Source organism: Rhinolophus sinicus, linkage group LG06 (genome assembly GCF_036562045.2).
Source record: "Rhinolophus sinicus isolate RSC01 linkage group LG06, ASM3656204v1, whole genome shotgun sequence".
Taxonomy (NCBI): Eukaryota; Metazoa; Chordata; class Mammalia; order Chiroptera; family Rhinolophidae; genus Rhinolophus; species Rhinolophus sinicus.
The window spans coordinates 119130755-119151702 of NC_133756.1; the positions used below are offsets into that span (position 1 = coordinate 119130755).

Consider the following 20948-nt stretch of genomic DNA (forward strand, 5'->3'; position numbering starts at 1 on the left):
TTCTGTCCCCCTTTTCCTGAGAAAAGGGAGGAGAATGTGGGTGGGCCAACCCCACATGTGGCTCCCCAAACATGCTTATTCTCAGTGCCGCAAATGGTCCCGCTCCTCTCATGGAAGTTTCTAGTAAATGGATCTTTGTTGTAAAACTTTCCAGGGTGCTCCTCCTAACTTTCCTGCTCAATTGCTACATATTAAAACTGAAATAGAATCACTGTGATGCAGCAAAGGGCAGGAAGTAATTGAATTTTAATAGAGGAAGAAAATGGAGAATTGACGTGGAGAGAGTCAGAGCAGTTGAACTAAAGTAGCTACCCTGATAGATGGGTTTTAAATCCAGTGCCTGATTTTTAGTTTTGGGTTCATTTCCCCTATGATGGCTCAGATTTCTCCTCCACTCACTGGTAGACTCTCCCTTTCCACAATCGTGCTTTGTCTGGTAAGTTTTCTTCATCTTACAAGGTGTAGCTCAAATGTCACCTATTTTGTGCAGTCTTCCTTGGTTCTCCTGGGACCCCACAGACGCTCCTTCTTTGTGCTCCTTACAGCACATTTTTTTTATGCCACAGCAACAGAACAAATAAGGCATTGTCTTATAGATGATTTGTGTTCCCATTTTTACCCCCACTAAATTAGACATAAATGTCCTTCCATGGACCTTTCATTATCGTATTAAATTATCTATGGTCTATATACCATGAAAAAATTATATTAATATCATATATAATACTGTTTCATGATATATTTTAATAAAAAATACTTCAGTAACTGTTAATAATGAGAAACTGTATAGTAGTTAAACCATAGACTCTGAAGTCAGACAGACCTGGGTTCAAATTCTGTGACAACTTGGGCAACTTACTTAACCTCCCTGGACCTCAATTGTCTTATCTTTAAAAGGGGAATAATAATGGTGATACTATAGGGGAGGAAAATAATTTTTTCTCTAACCTTCCAAGTTCTTGGCTGAGACCTCCTTCTGATAAAAGACAGATTAACAAGAGGAAAAATAAACAGAAGTTTACTAACATGTGTACCTAATATATACATGGGAGATAGCAGGGGAGAAATGAGTAACCCTCTGAGGTGACTAGCTAACACCTTAAATATTATCTTCAGCTTACAGTTTAGGGAATATAGTCAACAATATTGTAATAACTATGTGCGGTGCCAGGTGGGTACTAGACTTATCAGGGTGATCACTTTGTAAGGTATATAAATGTCTAATCACGATGTTGTACACCCGAAACTAATATAATATTGTATGTCAACTATAATTAAAAAATTAAAAAACTGTCATCTTTAGCTAAGACAAAGAAAGACAGGTGTGAGGGGAGGCCAGTTATGGGAGGTTACTCTGGAAAACATGGTGAACGAGGATAAAGTTGTTAGGCACATTTTAACGGGTGCCTTCCCCATTGGTAAGATTCTCTTATGATTTGCAATTATGGTTCTCTTCCTGGTCCCTTACAAAGGGGGAACTTCTACTCTGTGTTTCAAAGCTTCTTCTGTGTCTGCTGTCTCTTGAAATAATTAGCTTAAAATAATCCTATGCCAAAGAGGCATTTGGGGGTGGCATATTCTGCCCCCCTTTCAATGCTCACTTCAAAGGGTTGTTGTGCGGATTAAATGAGCTAATACATGTAAAGCCCTTAACACAGTTCATAACATATACGCACTCAATAAATGGAAGCAATTATTATTAGACACTACAAGTGTATGTACTTGTTTTCATTAGTTTCATTATTTAGTGTACACATTTCCTAATAAATGTAACTGGGACTTCAAAAGTAACTCTAACTTTGTTCTTGATAAAATGTAACTTTATCTCATGATAAAACTCTACATTTTAAAAAATATGTAAAATTACATTGTATTTCTCTTCATCTCAAAAGAGTTTGAAAAGCTATAACCCCGAGTTAATATCTGACATGATAAGATATCAATAGATTGCTTAACTATCCCTCTGTTAAGTATAGAACAGAATTCATGATGTTAAATAATTAGAAACAATCTATATGTCCAACAACAGCAGAATGGTTAGGTCATCTGTGATGTAGCTTCTAGATGGAGTAAAATGCAGCCATTAAAAATGCTGCTTCTCGTACCAAAATTAACTCAAAAGGGATCAAAGACCTAAACATAAGACCTGAAACAATAAACTTCATAGAAGAAAACATAGGTACTAAACTTATGGACCTTGGGTTCAAAGAGGATTTTATGAATTTGACCTCAAAGGCAAGGGAAGTAAAACCTAAAATAAATGAATGGGACTATATCAAATTAAAAAGCTTCTGCACAGCAAAAGAAACTGTCAACAAAATAAAGAGGCAACCAACCAAAGGGGAGAAGATTTTTGCAAACAACGCCTCCAATAAGGGGCTCATATTCAAAATATATAAGGAACTCATACAACTCAACAACAACAACAACAACAACAAAACCAGTGCAATTAAAAAATGGGCAGAGGACCTGAAGAGACATTTCTCCAAAGATGACATACAGATGGCCAATAGACATGAAAAGATGCTCAACATCACTAATGATCAGAGAAATGCAAATAAAAACCACAGTGAGATATCACCTCACCCCAGTTAGAATGGCTGTCATCAACAAGACTATTAATAGTAACATGTGTTGGAGAGGCTGTGGAGAAAAAGGAACCCTCATACACTGTTGGGTGGGAATGCAGACTGGTGCAGCCACTATAGAGGGTAGTGTGGAAGTTCCTCAAAAAATTAAAAATAGAATTACCATATGACCCAGCAATCCCTCTCCTAGGTATCTACCTAAAAAATCCGAAAACATTTATACATAAAGATAAATGTGCTCCATTGTTCATCGGAGCTTTATTTACGGTGGCCAAGACATGGAAACAACCCAAGTGTCCTTTGATAGATGAATGGATAAAGAAGATGTGGTAATATATATGAGTATACACGATGGAATACTACTCTGCCATAAGAAAAGATGAAATACTGCCATTTGTGACAACATGGATGGATTTTGAGATTATTATGCTAAGTGAAATAAATCAGACAGAAAAAGTCAGGAAAACCATATGACTTCACGGATATGAGGGATATAAAACTGAAAACCACAAAGAAACAAAAACTCATAGACACAGACAATAATTTAGTGGTTACCAGAGGGTAAGGAGGGGAGGGTGATGGTAGAAGAGGGCAAAGGGGGTCAAATATATGGTGATGGAAGGAGAACTGACTCTGGGTGGTGAACACACAATGTGATACATACAGAGGCTACCAAAAAAATGTATACACATTTTAAGAAAGGCAAAAAACTGTATTCAAATTGTAATACTCAATATATACCGATAACAAAAGATGAATACAACACGTGTATGCGTTTTTTGGCATCGCGGTAGATGATGTATTACAGAATTGTACATTTGAAACCTATGTAATTTTAGGTTTCACCCCATTGTCACCCCAATAAATTTTAATTTAAAAAGACAATGCTGTCTCTCTTGCACACCCATGTTCATAGCAGCACTATTCACAACAGCCAAGAAGTGGAAGCAACCCAAGTATCCATCGAAAGATGGTGTATATACACAATGTGGTGTATATACATACAACGGAATAATAGTCAACCTTGAAAAAAGAAGGAAGTTCTGACACACGCCACAACATAGATGACCTCGAGGACATCATGCTGTGTGAAATCAGCCAGTCACAAAAAGACGAACGCTGTAGGCGGCATCTAGAGTAGTCACATTCATAGAGACAGAGAGTACAGTGGGGGTTGCAGGGGCTGGGGGGGAGGAGAAATTGGGAGTTTTTGCTTAATGGGTACAGAGTTTCAGTTTTGCAAGATGAAAACATTCTGGAGTTGGTTGCGTTTAATACTACTGAACTGTACACTTAGAAATGGTAAATATGGTAAATGTATGTGTTTTTTACCACAATTAAAAATAATAATTTTAAAAGGCTGTCTCTGAAGACTATTTCTGTGATGATATAAAAAAAATACCCCTGATAACAGTGTATTGTGAAACAATCAGGGTATGAAAGTGTATAAGAAATACGATTATAACTCTGTGAAGACTGAGTGTTATCCAGAGTACTCGGAGTGCCTGGATTTCAGTGGAGCATTGTTTTTCTGTTTCTTATGTTTTATGTGCTTGTTGTTGCTTTTGTCACTGAAAAGGAATTTTTTTCAGTATGTAAAAATAAAATAATCAGAAGGAAATACAATTCTATTTGTTCATCACCATTCCACCACACCCAGAGGCAGCCCACCTATACTGGGTTTTGTTCCCCAGGTTTCCCTGGAAAGCCCCATTTATTTTTGACCACATGTATAACCCAAGGTTGAATGGCTACAGGGAGAGTTCATTACTAGGCAGTGGGCATATTTCAGTTGAGTTCTTTCTTTGCCTTCCTCCTACTAACTTAGTAGGCTCTAGGAAGTCCTGAGCCTGGAGGAAAAAAAAAATTCTTTTACTACGTTTTTATAGTTCCATATTAAGTTTAATAATAAACGATACCAAAACAACACCACCCGATAATTACATGGCTTTGCATGCTTTAGGATTTGAGGAATTTTTTTTAAAGTTTATTTTCATTTATGTTTCAACCTTCCCCGGTAAGGGTGGTAATAAGTCATTTGTAAATGAGGAAACTGAGGAGACCAGATTTGCATCAGGGCTGCAAATCCTGAGTTAGGATAGAGAACGTCCACATTTCTACTCTGTTGCTCATTTCAATGAGTCTTATTTTCTACTTGTCGTAAAAAGATTTTATAATTTTTTTAAAAATCTGTTGAATGATTTGGTCAGAGGAGATATCCTCAATGCAGTTAACTCTTCCTTTTCTTTCTTCCTTTCTTTCTTTTTTTTCTATAGGCGGGAAATGTTTCGTGTGCCCTGAGCCTCTCCCGAGAGTTTCTTCTCTACAGTACGTAATGATGAAGGCTAGCCACAGGCCTGATTTACGGGAAAATCCCTTCTGCTTTGGCCTTTAATCTCTGCAAGTGAAATACAGCTATCTATTTTTATTTTTCTAATTTCATAATCCAAGGCACATTTCTAATTTTGGGATTAAATCTTACTTACTGATCAATGCGTCACGGGGAAATTTTTAAGTTAGTGGGAAAATGCTTTGACGATATCAACCTGTCTCTTTCCTCCGCCACCCTCAACCAGTTATAGATTAATGTTGCTTCAGTGGGGAACAAGTCCTGGATTGGAAGCCAGTTTCTTCAGGGGCATTTAAAGACCCAGGTTTTGGAAGTAGACCTGGGAATGAGTGCAATCAATGAGAGCTGTGTGTGTAAAGAGAGTGACTCAGCAGGATTCTTCACCTTGGCTGCTTACAAAGAGATATCAGTTTTTCTCTTTAAATCAGAGCTCACTTTGCGATGCATACATCCTGCCCAGTTAGCAGAGCTCAGCTTCAACCTTCACCAGAGTAGAACCAGAGGGAGACTTGCCAACTTAGCTCTCTGCTTAGATATTTTTGCTTAACATTTTGGGAGTAAATGGCTTCCCAGGTTTTCCTTTAATAAAATATTTAGATGCTAAAGATACATAATCCTTATGCTGTATGTATATTGTGTTTTCATATTTATAAAGTATTTCATGTAGGACTTCGTAATTGCATTTATCACTTTGTAATGAATCTATTTAGTAACATTATTCCTTTCTGATAATTTGGCAAACAATAGGATAAAGGAGGAGCTGTAGGGTCTAGAAACGTGGGCAATTAGTGGTACAGCTGAAATGATAATAACCCAACATCCCTTTATTTCTTTGTCTTGAGCTATTAAAATCTCTGCCTCTCCCAGAGAACCCAAACTGTTATTATAGGTGGATAAGCAGAACCCAGCAAATTGAGACTCCTATTTGCATATGTGGCTTTGCAATATTTTCCTTGGAGTTCTGGGCTCATCATTTCCATTTTCCAAAGCTTCATTTCTCCTCTTGTTAAAAAGGGATAGTAATTTCTGTCCCCTCCGTCCCTCCTCTGCCAGGTGGAGGTGGTGGTTAGCACACAGAGCACCTCAGAGAAAGACACTTTGGGAGCATGAGAACAATTCAGCACCTTCTGAGATGCACTGAGGACCATGCACAGAGGCTAGCAGGCCAGGGGTTGCTGCCAACCCACAGGGCATCTTGCAGCCAAAGTGGGCACAAGCCAGACACAAAACCCCTGTAGGCACCCAGGCTACAACCAAAACTAGAACCTTTTTGTCCCCTGCTGCTCTGCGTCTAGGCCAGTTAGGAATTTTGAAGGATCTAGAAGAATCAGGAATGAAATTAGCTTCCAATTTTCCAGGAAGAATAGGTTGGGTCTCTCGTATAGGTTTTGGCTCTCTCTACTTCTCTTTTATAGCACTTACTTGTCATGTTTCATTGCAAGTAGTTATTTAATGTCTCTTTTCTCCATTAGATTCTTAACTCTGGGAGTTTAGCCTCTAGCTTAATATCTGGTACATCCTAGATTTTCACTAAAGATTTACTGAATAGATGAGTGAATGAATGAATGAAGCTTCTTCCCTTCATGTAAAACTGACCATCACAGGCTCCTAGAGCCACCACCCTGATGATCCCTTGCTCTAAATGTATGAAGTACCACTTTTCTTCCCAAAGTCCTTTGCACCATCACATCTACTAGACCCAATTCATTTTTTTTTTTTTAAATACCAGGTGTTCTTCTGGGAGTGAGGGCCTTACGTCTGACTGTGCATGGACACAGGAGTTATTCAAGGCGTCCAGTTGCTGGTCACATGTGACAGTGAAGCTCTAGGAAACCTTAGCAGCACTCCTTGGGTCCACTCTTTGTTAATCTGTATTATTCCCTGCTCTGATTTCTCCCAGGCCCAGATAATAAGAGGATGGCCAGAAATGTCCTGAAATATGAAAAACTCTTGGCAGAGAGCCCCAACCAGGCAGTCATGGAAACTGTCATCCAGAGACCCAACGTACCCCACCTACAGACCAGAGACACCTATGAGGGGTTATGTCAGACCCTGGGTTCCCAGGTAGGATTTCTCAGAGAAAGAGAAAAGGGGAACAGGTTTGGTGGGAGAGAGAGAAGGTAGAACTGGGACAGTGTGAGGAAAAGAATTGATACATTAAAAAAATAATAATAATAAAGCTCATCAGTGACCGTATTCTGAATCTCCCACATTCCAGTTTATGCTGTTCCCCTAAATTAGTGTCAGCTCCTAGGCCCCTTTCCTCTAATGCTGATTTTGGTCTTTCCTTCCAGCCCACTCATTACCAGATCCCTAGCCTCTACTGCTCCTATGAGACCAACTCCAGTCCCTACCTCCTGCTCCAGCCCATCCGGAAGGAGGTCATCCACCTGGAACCCTACGTGGTTCTCTACCATGACTTCGTCAGTGACTCGGAGGCTCAGAAAATTAAAGGGCTTGCAGCACCGTGGGTGAGTGTCCCCAAAGCCTGCCCAGAACTACCCTTTGTGTCGTCACACACCTGGAGTTCATGAGTGTGAGAATAGGCAGCCTGAACAACTAGACACTTCATCAGTCCAGAAGTTCAGAATACCAACCATTCCATAAAACTAATCAGCAGTGGGGGGAAAAAAATCACAGTAGTGTTTGCCTCTGGAGAGAGAGGATTGGCTGGGGAAGAGGACAGGGGATTTTCTGGGGTACTGAAAATGTGTTCTCAATATCTTGTTAGGGATGTGGAGTACACGACTGTATGCATTTGTCAAAATTCAGTAAATGGCACACTTGAGTTCTGTACATATCGTATTCAACCTAAAAAAAAAAAAAAATAATAAGGTATCCCTGCAAAGGTCCATCATTCCATGTAATTGATACAAGAAAAAAAATGGGTGAAATGACAGGGGTAGGAGTGATATCCTGGTCCAGATTTACAGAATTACACAGTGGGAAGATTATCTAGTTCAACTGTATTATTTTGTTAAGGGGGGACTGAGGCCTGGAGAGGGGAAAGGACTTGATTAAGGTCACACATGTAGCTAGAGCCAGACGGGAACTTAGAGGTACACTGATCACTGCTCTGCTAGTCTGCCTTCTTGAATCAGTTAACTTAGGCTAAGTTATGTTTGGTCACAAGAAGACCCGAAATCTCCAAGACAACAATACAGGTTTGGTTCTTTCTCACATTACATGTCTATCTTGGGCTGGCTGCAGCTCTGCCCCACACTGTTTTCACCATGGGACCCAGCCTCACAGTGCAGCCTCTGGGTGGGACATTGCCAGACTCATCGGAGTTGAAAAAGACAGAGATGACAAACTGCTAGCTGGCTCTTAAAGCTTCTGCTTGGAAGTGCCAGACATTTACTTCCGTCCACATTTCACTGGTTACAGCAAAGGGTGCGGCCACCACTGCAGTCAAGAGGGAGAGAATGTCTAATTGTCCTGCAGGAAAGGCACTGCAAGTTGCTATGCCATGTTTGTTGTCAATGTGGAGGGGATGTGTAATTGTTCCCCCAGAAAGTGTGGCAAATATTTAGAAAAATAATTCAATCTACCTCACCACTCTAACATATACAAATTAAGACTGTCTCAGAATTACTTATGTCATGGTGCCGTTCATAGGGTACAATATATCCAGGCAGCCGTTCAGTCATTCATCAAGACGACAGAGTCTGCTGTGTGCCAGACACTGTATCAGGTGCTGGGCTTCTACAAAGAGATTAAATTGTGGCCCTTTCCTTTAGGAACTTACTGCAGAACGGAGAAAAACAGATATTTACAATACACTGTGATACGTATTGTCATAAGGGTGTGTAGGGAGTTGTGCTATGGCAGCATTAAAAGTGAACCTTCCTCGAGAGATCCAGGATGACGGAGTAGATAAACACGGTGCCTGCGTCCTTCCATAAACACATTAAAATTACAACTAAATTACGGAACAATCAACGTAGAGAACCAGCTGAAGTCTAGCCAAACAGAAGTCCTATGACTGAAAATATAAATAAGCCACGAGGAGACTATAGGAGGGGTGGAGACGCGGCACAGGCCCCAAACCTCTATGTGGCAGTTGAGAATCAGGAGGGGTATCTCAGCCATGGAGGATCCCCTGGGAGGAGTGAGGGACCCCAGCCCCCCACACCAGGCTTCCTAGCCAGAGTACTGGTGCTGGGAAGAGGAGCCCCCACAACATCTGGCTGTGAAAAAGTGGGGATTCCGACCATTTGGGTGGCATGGGAGGCTTCAGGAAATCCAGACATCCTTTTAAACAGCTCGCGCACAGACTTACTCATTGGCAGGCACTCACCTTGGGCTCCAGCGGAGGGATGGTGATTTGGGGGTCTCAGAGACAACAGGGGGCAGACTGAGGTATGTGGCTGTGCGGGGAGGACTGGGGACACAGCATTTTTCTGGTGAGGGCTCTTCCGCTATGCAGCCAGCAGGCGGGCGCCATCTTTCCTATGTTGAGCCCGCCCACACAGGCCAAATCTGAATCTGATTGGCCTGGTGAGTTCTGCCGCTCCACCCTGCTGACTGACTGGGACCCCATCCCACCCAACCCCTGCACACTTGAGGCACTTTCTCTGAGAGCAGCCAGGCCTTCCCACATTTCACTCTTTCTTGGAAAACTGTCTGAGTCCACAGGCCCCAGGCAGGCAGCGACTGGCCTTGGTGTGCTCTTAGAATTTTGCTGAGTCACTCCAGACTCAGCATTGGCCCCCAAACCAGAGTCTACATTAACCTGGTGACCACTGCCAAACCCAACTCGAGGCTTTAGCAGTGGCTGAACCATAAGGGAGCCAGCAGGTGGCAGCAGGCCTCCGGGTGTCCTGGATTTTTGTGGAGTTACCCCAGGCCTGGTACGGGTGGAAGTACTCGGTTCACAGTGTGGCCTCCCCATGTTCCACCAGGTTTAGCATAGGTAGCGAACAACCATGGATCAATTTGTAACTCCTACCAGGTAGTCCCCAAACAGTCACAGACAGTGGGTGACTGGGCCAGCACTGGAGCTTCTTGCAAGAGGCCCCAGAACCAACATACTTGGAGGTTGTCTTCAGACCAAAGCAGAGCACCGCCCCATTAGTCCCACACGAAGAGTGGTCTCAACAGGCACCAGAGCTTGCTGAAGTGACTCCCACTCAGTGGGGTTAGCCTCCCGCACAGCAGCCCATAAACTGTGGACGTGGCCAAACCCCAAAGCCAGTCAGGTTGAGGGTCAATCCTACCCACTGACATGCCAATAGCAATCAAAGTTCATTTATAACTGGAGAGCACACACAACCCATACGAGGGACACTCCTGGAGCACCTGGAGCAGGGGACCAGGGAGACTATGCCACTAGGCCCCACAGGACACCTACTACATAAGGCCACCAGGCCAAAACTGGAGACATAGCAGGTCTACATAATGCATAGAAACAAACACAGAGAGGTAGCCGAAATGAGGAAACAAAGAGATGTGTCCCAAATGAAAGAACAGGAGAAAACTCCAGAAAAAGAACTAAACAAAATGGAGGCAAGCAACCTACCAGATACAGAGCTCAAAACGATGGTTGTAAGGATGCTCAAGGTACTTAGTGAGGACTTCAACAAAGAGATTGCAAGCATAAAAAAGGACACAGAAATTATAAAAAAGAACCACTCAGAGGTGAAGAATACAAAGCTGAAATGAAGAATGAACTAGAAGGAATCACCAGCAGACTAGACAAAGCAAAGGATTGAATCAATGATTTAGATAGAAGACAAGGTAGCAGAAAACACCCAATCAAAACAGCAAAAATAAAAAAATAAAAAATGAGAGTTTAAGAGACCTCTGGAATAACATCAAGCATAACAACATTTGTATCATAGGTGTACCAGAGGAAGAGAGAAAGCAAGAGACTGAGAACCTATTTGAAGAAATAATAACTGAAAACTTCCCTAACCTGGCAAAGGAGATAGACATACAAGCCCAGGAAGCACAGAGAGTCCCAAACAGGATGAACCCAAATAGGCCCACACCAAGACACATTATAATTAAAGTGGCAAAGGTTAAAGCCAAAGAGAGAATCCTAAAGGCAGCAAGAGAAAGGCAAGTAGTAGCTTATAAGCAAGCTCCCATAAGACTGTCAGCTGATTTCTCAACAGAAAGTTTGCCAGAAGGCATTGGCACAAAATATTCAATGTGATGAAAAGCAAGGACCTACAACCAAGACTACTCTTCCCAGCAAGGTTATCATTTAAAATTGAAAGACAGGTAAAGAGCTTCCCAGACAAGAAAAAGCTAAAGGAATTTATTGCCACCAAACCAGTACTACAAGGAATGTTAGAGGTCCTTCTTTAAGATGGAAAAAAAAAATCAAAATTATGGCTAACAAAATGGCAATAGCCACATATCTATCAACAATTACTTTCAAGGTAAATGTATTAAATGCTCCAATCAAAAGACATAGGAGGGGGGCAGACGGGTGGCTCAGTTGGTTAGAGTGCGAGCTCTGGGCAGTGGGGGCTGCTGGCTCGATTCCCACATGCGCCAGCGAGCTGTGCCCTCCGCAACTAGAATGAAGTCAATGAGCTGCCGCTCAGCTCCCGGGTGGCCAGATGGCTCAGTTGGTTGGAGCGCGGGCTCTTCACCACAAGGTTGCCAATTCTACTCCTCGACTCCCTCAAGGGATGGTGGGCTGCGCCCTCTGCAACTAAGATTGAACACGGCACCTTGAGCTGAGCTGCCGCTGAGCTCCCAGATGGCTCAATTGGTTGGAGCGCATTCTCTCAACCACAAGGTTGCCGGTTCAACTCCCACAAGGGATGGTGGGCTGCGCCCCCTGCAACTAACAACAGCAACAGGACCTGGAGCTGAGCTGCGCCCTCCACAACTAAGATTGGAAGGACAACAACTCGAAGCTGAACAGCACCCTCCACAACTAAGATTGAAAGGGCAACAACTTGACTTGGAAAAAAGTCTTGGAAGTGCACACTGTTCCCCAATAAAGTCCTGTTCCCCTTCCCCAATAAAATCTTAAAGAAAAAAAAAAAATAGGAGGGCTGAATGGATAAGAAAACAAGACCCCTATGTATGCTGCCTACAGGAGACTCACTTCAGATTGAAAGACACAGAGAGAAAGTAAAGGGATGGAAAAACATATTTCATGAAAATGGAAATGAAAAAATAGACAAACAAACAAAAAAGGCTGGGGTAGCAATAATTATACCAGACAAAACAAACTTTAAAACAAATGTTAGTTAAAACAAATGCTAGTCAGTTAGCTCAGTTGGTTAGAGCACGATGCTCATAACACCAGAGTTGCCGGTTCGATTCCCACATGGGCCACTGTGAGCTGCGCCCTCCGCAACTAGATTGAAACCACCACTTGACTTGGAGCTGATGGGTCCTGGAAAAACACACTTAAGATAAATAAAAGTTGGAAAAAAAAGGCTATAAGAAACAGTGAAGGACCCAGTAACCCCACTTCAGGGTATTTATCTAAAGCAACCCAAAGGAAACATGTGAATCCATATGTTCATTGCAGCATTATTTACAATGGCCAAGATGTGGAGGCAGCCTGGGTGTCAGTCAGTGGAAGAATGGAAAAAAAATAGGTGGTACATATATACAATGGAATATTGCTCGGCCATAGAAGGGAATAGATTCTCGCCATCTGGGGTGGCAGGGATAGACCTGGAGGGTGTTGTGCTAAGTGGAGTATGTCAGACAGAGAAAGACAGATGCAATGTGATTTCACTTATATGTAGAATCTAAGAACAAAATTAACAAACAAGACAGAAACAAACTCATAGATTCAGAGAACATTTTGATGGTTGCTAAATGTTAGGGGATGTGAGTGAAAAAAAGAGAAGGGATAAAGTACAAATTGGTTGTTACAAAGTAGTTATGGGGATGTAGGGTATAGCATAACGAGTATAGTCAATAATATTGTAATAACTATATATGGTGTCAGATTGGTACTAGATTTGTTGGGGTGATAGATGGGAGGGGCGTGGGAGGCAGGGTGAAAAAGGTGAAGGGATCAAGAAGTACAAATTGTGAGTTATAAAATAGTCACGGGGATGTAAAGTAAAGCACAGGGAATATAGCCAATAATATGGTAATAACTGTGTACAGTGCCAGGTGGGTACTAGGCCTGTCAGGGGGATCACTTCTTAAATTATATAAATGTCTAACCACTATGCTGTACACCTGAAATTAATATAAAATAATATTGAATGTCAGTTGTGATTGATAAATTTAAAACGGGGGTGCAGTGGGAGGGGTAGCATAAGTCCAAATTTCTAGGTCATGGGGATGTGATGTACAGTATGGGGAATATGGTCCATAATATTGTGATAACATAGGAAGGTGTCAGATGGTTGATGGACTTATCATGGTGATCACTTCTTGAGGTATATAAATGTTGAATAACTATGGCGTACCCCTGAAACTAATACAATCTTGTATGTTAGCTATATTTTTAATAAAAAAATCTTTTTTAAAAAGTGAACCTTCCTCTGTGGGAAAGGCAGTTGGGTGAGGAGCAGATGGAGAAAGAAGAGACAGCAGGATTCCCTGTGGATGTGAAATCCATCAACGTGACAAGGTGGCTAAGGGTGTCCCAGGAAGACAAAACAATCTGTGCAAGGAGGGCCTGCGGTGCGGTGTGTTCAGAGGATGGGAGGAAGCTCTGCCGCTGACGTGTGTCAGGGAGGGGGTGCGGTGTAGGAGAGGCTACATGGTCAGAGACCGCTAGGAAGTGCTGTAAATATCACGCTGGGGAGTTGGGATTTATCCTGTAGGCAGAGGGTGAGCTGTCAGGCCGTTGTAAACAAGACGGTGGGAAGATCAGGTCTGCAGATTTTTAAGGAAGATTCTGACAGCAAACATGGACTGGAGGAGAGAAGAGTAGCAATAATCATTTCATCTAAAAGGCCCTGCTATGAAGTCTAGAATCTTTGCAGAGAAAGTTTTGGAGACGATTACGCTCCACTGGGAAATTGGAACGATGTATTTTCAGTAGCTTCAGCTTCTCAGGGAGCCACTGGAGCATTTGGCCAGCAGCTACTTTTTCCTTAGAATAACTCTGTTACCATAGTAACAGGACAGGCGGCCCACTCAGAGACGCTGGTGTAATCCCTCATGGCCAGGTCATCTATTTGGCACGCACAGACCTTGCCACACTCCCTTCCCCCAGAAGTGTCTTGCTGGGGTTGCAGATCCCTCCCTGTCTGGTCTTTGGCTCTGCCAGGAATAAGCCCTGGCTTGTATGGCTGCCCCTCAGGAGCCGAGCACAGACGCCTCAGTGGGTTGTGTTGAATTTGTCTGCTTCCTATTCACTGTCCCTTTTCCAATGAATGCTCTCTTGTCATTCCTCCCCCATCCACATCCTATCCATCCTTAAAGACTCAGTTGAAACCCCTCGCGTCCCTTGGCCCACTAGCCCTGGCCACTCTGGCTCACTTTCATCGGTTCTTTCAGTAGGAACATTTTTTTCAGAGCACTTTTTGGAGACCACCTACAATAACCTCTCCCTCCTCTGAACTCAAAGCTTTTGTCACCAGTTGTTTGGTACTTTCATTTATTCTGCCATTTGTGTGTTTTCTGGTATCATTGACAGTTTCATGGGTGAGCAGTCTATCTCCCCAACTAGACTAAACTAGTCACATGGTGTCCTTGGAGGGCCTAGCCTCGTAGTATGCCCATTGTAGCCAGAGTGAGTGCTAAAATGTTGAACCTGACCATGTCAAACCCTTGCTTACACTATTTAATGGGTCGTTTTTGCTAACGATTACAAAGCTCCTTGGCCTGACTGCTGCCAACCCCTTCCCTAGCATGTCCCCCTTCCACATAACACCTCAGCTGCACTAGACAACTTGCATCTCCATGAACAAGCCAGGCTCTCACTAGCCTGCACACATACTCTTCTCTCTGTCCAAAATGCTCTTTCCTTGGCTTCTTTTTACCTGTCTGATCCCAGTTGTCTTTTGGGCCTTCTGGGAACCTTCCTGTCTTGTAAGAACAGGCTGGATGTGCCTTCTCTTTATTTTCATAGCACCCTGTGCTTGCCCATTAGGCCCCATGATTTACATCTGGTGTCATATGTTGTATTTCCAATGCCTAGCACAGAGAACAACCAAAAAATATTTATCCCCCCAAAGGAATACTTGGAGGTATACAACAAATAATTGTTAAAGGAATTAAGTGCAAGAAATCTCTTTAATGGGGAGAGGGAGCAGAGAGTCCCTAAGATTTTTTTAGAAACCACTGACGCTGTCCTGAAAGACCAGGAGGGCGCACCCCTCCTCTCTCCTGCATGCATGACTCAGGTGAGGCTGCCAGGATACCTGCTGAAGGACTGGATAGAGGATAGAGGCAGTATCAGTCACCTGCTGTCTGCTTCCTGATATTGTAGAGTGGTGGGCTGAGAGAAACTCCCAAGAACGTGCTGTTCATGTGCTACATTTTATAGCTGGGTAAACGGGTCCAAAGAAAGGAAGAGGCTTTCCCAAGGGCATCTACCTGGCTCAGCAGCAGGAACAATAACATTACAGAAGCCTCCGGGAAGGGAAAGGGTTTTCGTCTTGAGCAGTTCATTGCTCCATGCACTGCTCTGACTGCCTGTGAAGTGCCAGGGCTGGGTCTTTCAGTACAGGACTCTGGGTCACTCATTTATCTGCTCACCTCCCCACTATGGAGCACCCACTCCCTGCCAGGCCTTCTCGGAGGCCTGGGGATACAGCCCTGACAAAAGACCAAGTCCTTGTGCTCATGGAGCTGACATTCTGATGACACATGCAGTAGATGTAGATAATTAATATCTCCCTGCCTCTCTTTGGTATAGTGCTTTTGTAGTCAGAAGCCACTTTATTTAAAAATAATGTACATTTTATGTCCAGACATTGAGGACAAAATAGAGACATTCAGTTAAATTACTGACTTCAAACCTGTTTGGTCCCCTCCCACCGCCATCAAGGCAGTTGTAGCAAAGCAGACGTGGTCTGTAAGGAAGGCTTTTGTTAGCTGTGTCCAGGAGGAGCAGGCTGCCTCCGAGGGAAGAGAGGTTTCCTGTTTTTGGAGGTATTCAATTAATTCAACAGATACTAAGTGCTTTGCTTACCATCAAGCAGGCCCTATGCCAGACACTGGGATACAAAAATGAAAGCAAAACAGCCCTTGTTCTTACAGAACTCACAGCCTTGCAAATGCAAAAGGGATTCAAATATCACTTTGTTTCAGTGCAACAGACTTTTGTTGAATGCTTACTGTCTATAGACTCGATGCTAAAGTTTATTTTCAACTCTAAGGTTTTTTTGTCACCCTTATTTTTTTTTATTTTCAAGATCAATAGCTATCACTAAATTAGTAGCATGTGCAAAACATCCTTCAATAAGGGAGGAACTGGCTGTTGTTAGGTTTATGCTTAGAGAACGGCATATCTATGGGAATGACAGAGCCTTTCCCTCCACATCGAAACCACTTGGGCTTTCTCTTACGTCCTCCCCACCAGCTACAGAGATCCGTGGTGGCATCAGGCGAAAAGCAGTTACCGGTGGAGTACCGCATCAGCAAAAGGTAAGAGGGTCCTTCCTTGGCAGGAGCCCCGGCCGTACCTGCTGCCCACTCTCCAGCACAGCTGCCATTAAGGAGCCATCGGAGACGCTGCCGAGAACCTGTAGTTCATGTGTCTATCTGCACATTCTTGTTGAGAGGGAGAAATGTCCACTCTTCTCACCCAAGGGCCTTTCACAGATTGTTTTATGATCTGAGGACTTAACTAGGGGGCCATTAGAAAAAGGCAAAAAAGCTCCTATGCCCTAAACCGAAAAAAAAAGACCAAAAAAAATCTCCTCACCAGGATTGCTTTTCCAGAGAATACGGTCTTGTCCCCTTTGTAATCTGACTTTACAAGATTCCATTCCCACCTCCTGACTCATATTCACAGCATGACTTGCCAACATTCAGGCAAGAAGGATGACGAGGATCTCTGGCCATGATGGCTTCCCTCGCAGGGCAGTTTGAGCTGTGAGAGCCCAGCTTTATCTCCTGCTCTCCAGCCCTGCCCACCCCCCACTGCAGCGCTTTATTTGCACCGTAAGGACAGAGCCGATGCTACAGTAAGAGGAGGGTCCCCATCCCCGCCACGGGAGACACCAACGACAGCCTCCTTGGGGAGAGGCCAGACCGCAGGCTGGGTGCAGTTTTTGTTGTCTGGGAAGTGAGGTGAGTGATGAAAGCTTTGATGCAGAGTCATCTGGCTTAATCATCTGACCAGTTGTTTGTTCTAGTACATTTAAGGACCTTTCACATTACGAGTTATCTTTTGAGCTTTGGAAGGTCCATCTGACCTCAGCTTCATTGCTTTTCTAATCTCTCTGACATTCAGGCGTCAAAGAGAAAATTAACCTTTCAGGGGAGTGGGTGGTATTTGCTTTACTTTTGAGGTAAAGAAGCCTCCGTTTCCTTTCCATCACTCTGCCCTCCTGTGAATCTTGGTTCTGTCCTCACAACTTCACTGGAACTGGTCCCTCAAGGGTCAGTAGTGAACTCCTAATCGCCAAGTCATTCTCCTCTCATGAGCCTTCACTGATCAGCCATTATCAACAAAGTAAAGACCAGTTTTCTGACCGTGGTGTCCTCAGCTGTCTGCAACATGCCCTGAGCCGACTGGCCCAGACTTATCGCCTGTTACTTCTTTCATAGACCAAAGGCTCTCACATTTGGACACACTGTGCAGTGTCACGCCTCTGTCTGTGCTTACGCTGTTTTTTTCAGCCTGGAATACCCCTATGTCTTCTCCATCTATTGAAATTTTATACAACCTTCGAAATTTGGCCTACATATCCATCTTAGCTCAGTACCCCAGTCAGAATTAACATCGGCTTCTTCTGTGCTCCCCAGCACTTTTACTTTAAAGGCTGGTCTCAATTTTCACTCTACCTTGATCTGTACTCAGTTATATTTATGTATCTTCTACCATGAGCTCTGTGAACACACTAGCTTTGTCCTGGATAGCTTCATAAACCTAAGAGCACATAGCATAGCACTGTGCATGCACTCCGTATGAAACAATGAACAAATCAATCCAGCATTTAAAGAGCAAAGAAGTGGTCTTTCCATATCATTCTGAGGCACGTCCCTTCAGAACCTTATCTCCCCAGGACGCTCACTGGCTTTGCTTGGGGAGCGCTTCCTCACTTCTCTAGGACCTACATTCTGATCCCAAATCCTCCACTTTGTCAGAACCTCAACAAGACCGGCAAGAAAAGAGACTGAACTTTGCTCTTTGGCCTTTGACCTATCCTGGTTTGTCTTGGAGTAGAGCAGAAGAGCAGAGATTTTTCAGAGTGTTTTACAGCAGTCACTAACATACAGCTTACAAAGCATCTTCTCATGCATCGACTCACGGTCTTCAGAAGTCGGTGAAGTAGAGATTAATTATTACCATCCCCATTTTATAGATGAATACACTGAACCTTAGAGAGGTTAAAGGTTAAGTGCTTGGCATAGGTCACACAGAATCAGGGACCAGTCTTACTAATTTGAATCCATAGCTTTTTCCATTGCACACAGCTACTGACATGTCTGACACATACCATGTTTCCCTGAAAATAAGACCTAGCCAGACAATCAGCTTTAATGGTCTTTTGGAGCAAAAATTAATATAAGAACTGGTGTTATTTTACTATAATATAAGACTAGGTATAATATAATATAATATAATATAATATAATATAATATAATATAATATAAGATTGGGTCTTATATTAATTTTTGCTCCAAAAGACGCATTAGAGCTGATTGCCCAGGTAGATCTTATTTTCGGGGAAATGATAGCAGTTTTAAAGGCAGGGTTTTTGTTGTTTTCCTCTTTGTGTCCCAGTGCCTGGTACTTTGAACCTTCACTCTTCACGGCACTTAGCCCAGGACCTGAGTAGGTCTCGGAGAATGTTGAATCAATGTATGAATGTTGAGACAAAGCTCAAAATGGACTGGGCAGACTTAGCATAGGAATGAGTAGGTCATTAGGCATTGTGTCTATCTTCCTGTCCTGCCTCCCTCCTTCCATTTCTTTCTTCCTCTGGCAATTGACATCATTCATTCATTCATTCATTCATTCACAGACATTTGTCATTTCGGGCATCAGACCACTAATGCGCATGTCTGTGGTGTGTTTTAGTGCCTGGCTGAAGGACACCGCTGACCCCGTGCTGCTGACCCTTGACCATCGCATCGCTGCTCTCACAGGTCTTGATGTCCAGGCTCCCTATGCAGAGTATCTCCAGGTGGTGAACTACGGCATCGGAGGGCACTACGAGCCTCACTTTGACCATGCTACGGTAACTGGGGGGTCGGGGGCCAGCCTCCTGGGGTGGGGAACCAGACTATCGTTTATTTTTCTGAGGCAGAACTCATGTAGGGCTCCCAGGGAGTACTACGTGAAATCTTAAAATAAAGCTTCTTGTTCCAGGAAGACCTGAAGCTTCGGTTTCAGGCCAATTGGTGCTTACTCATTTTCTTATGTGCCACCATCCCCCGCTCCATAATTTGCTGGTGGGGAGAAGAATGTGGCCTGTCATGGAGTCTTCTGTCTTGCTTCACTCAGGGATTTCCAGTGAAGGTTGCCCTTCCTCCAGTCACTCTCCTTATCTATGTATTGTCTGATTCCATTTATAGGAAATTTCTAGAAACGGCAAAACTATAGAGACAGAACGTAGATCAGTGTTTGCCTGGGACTGGGTGTGGGAGTGGGGATTGACGTGAGGGAATTTTTTCAGCCAATGGAAGTTTTCTACAACTGGATTGGGGGAACGGTTGCTCGCACAACTGTTAAAATTGACTCAAACGCATTGAATGGTATAGTTACAATGGGTGGATTTTATGATATGTAAATTATATCTCAAACTGTTCTGTGACCCAAGAAAAGGGGTTGTCTCTTCAGCAAAAAAATGGGAACGCCAGTCTTCTAACTTGGTATTCCTATATAATAACTATCTATAATTTTTATATATTTATTTCTTTATTTCACCAAGAACCTAAAGGTGCAATTAACCCCTTATATAGTACTTTCACTACTGGCAAGCAATTTTGTTTGATTAGCATACAATTCACTTATATGAGTGTCTAATAAATGAGTAAAAAAAAATGCATATTGAGTACCTGCCAGCACAGATGGGCACAAACCCCACTAGATGTAGCTCAAGGCTATATCCCATCCGTGACACCCCCATTTTTCTCTTCCCAGCATTATGGTGGAATCCTGGCTCTCACTCTGGTGCCAACTGCATAAAATAATACGTTTTATTTCTGTCTCAGTCACCCAGCAGCCCCCTGTACAGAATGAAGTCCGGGAACCGAGTTGCAACGTTTATGATCTATGTGAGTCTTGCTCTGAACCAGGGCTTCTTACTTAGTGACTATCCAGGTGTCTCTTTTCTTGTTCTCAAAGCAGTCTCAGAGGTCGATTTGGTCTGGTACTCACAGCTGAAAAATCTGCAGGACTTTTTCAATTTCAGACAGCATTTTTCTTAGGCACTACAGGAGGTACTACAAGTCAGATTGGGGGTGGTTGTGGGGCGTTATCACTTTGTGAGGGGTGTAAGTATCTAACCATTACATTGCTTTGTACACCTGAAACTAATAAAAATAAAAATTTTTAATTATATTCAAGAGAAACAGAAACACAAGTCAGACCCAAGCATGTGTAGACCTAATATGACCTTATCACAAGCCGTGATTACGACGGGAAGTTGGGTTACTCTGAGGGCCAACCCAGGAAGACGATGCAAGAGCCTCTCTTTGAGGTCCCATAGATGAGTGGCAGTGAAAAACACAGACCTGTAGATGAAGTTGTGGAACTGTGATGGGGAGGAGAAGAGAAATGAGGCAGCTGAGATTACAGGGGGGAAGAACAGAGATGATGCCTAGAGAGAAATTCAGTAAGTGTCACGCGCTCATATGTAATGAAAATGCACTTCATCTCCCTATAAAAATCTACATTACACCCCCTTAAAAAATAAATTGGCCTCTTCACCTAATTTATACCTAAT

At 43.1% G+C, this 20948-nt stretch overlaps 1 protein-coding gene across 2 annotated transcripts in view; it reads left to right on the forward strand.

Moving 5' to 3' along the window:
• Nucleotides 1-20948, forward strand: part of P4HA3 (prolyl 4-hydroxylase subunit alpha 3) — a 42422-nt gene that overhangs the window by 12922 nt on the left and 8552 nt on the right. For both annotated transcript variants that reach the window (XM_019744296.2, XM_074335776.1), the window contains 6 exons: nucleotides 4865-4916; nucleotides 6839-7002; nucleotides 7233-7409; nucleotides 16409-16473; nucleotides 19079-19238; nucleotides 20215-20277. In XM_019744296.2, the coding sequence (XP_019599855.2) occupies nucleotides 4865-4916; nucleotides 6839-7002; nucleotides 7233-7409; nucleotides 16409-16473; nucleotides 19079-19238; nucleotides 20215-20277 (681 nt within the window). The remainder of the gene's footprint in view (nucleotides 1-4864; nucleotides 4917-6838; nucleotides 7003-7232; nucleotides 7410-16408; nucleotides 16474-19078; nucleotides 19239-20214; nucleotides 20278-20948) is intronic.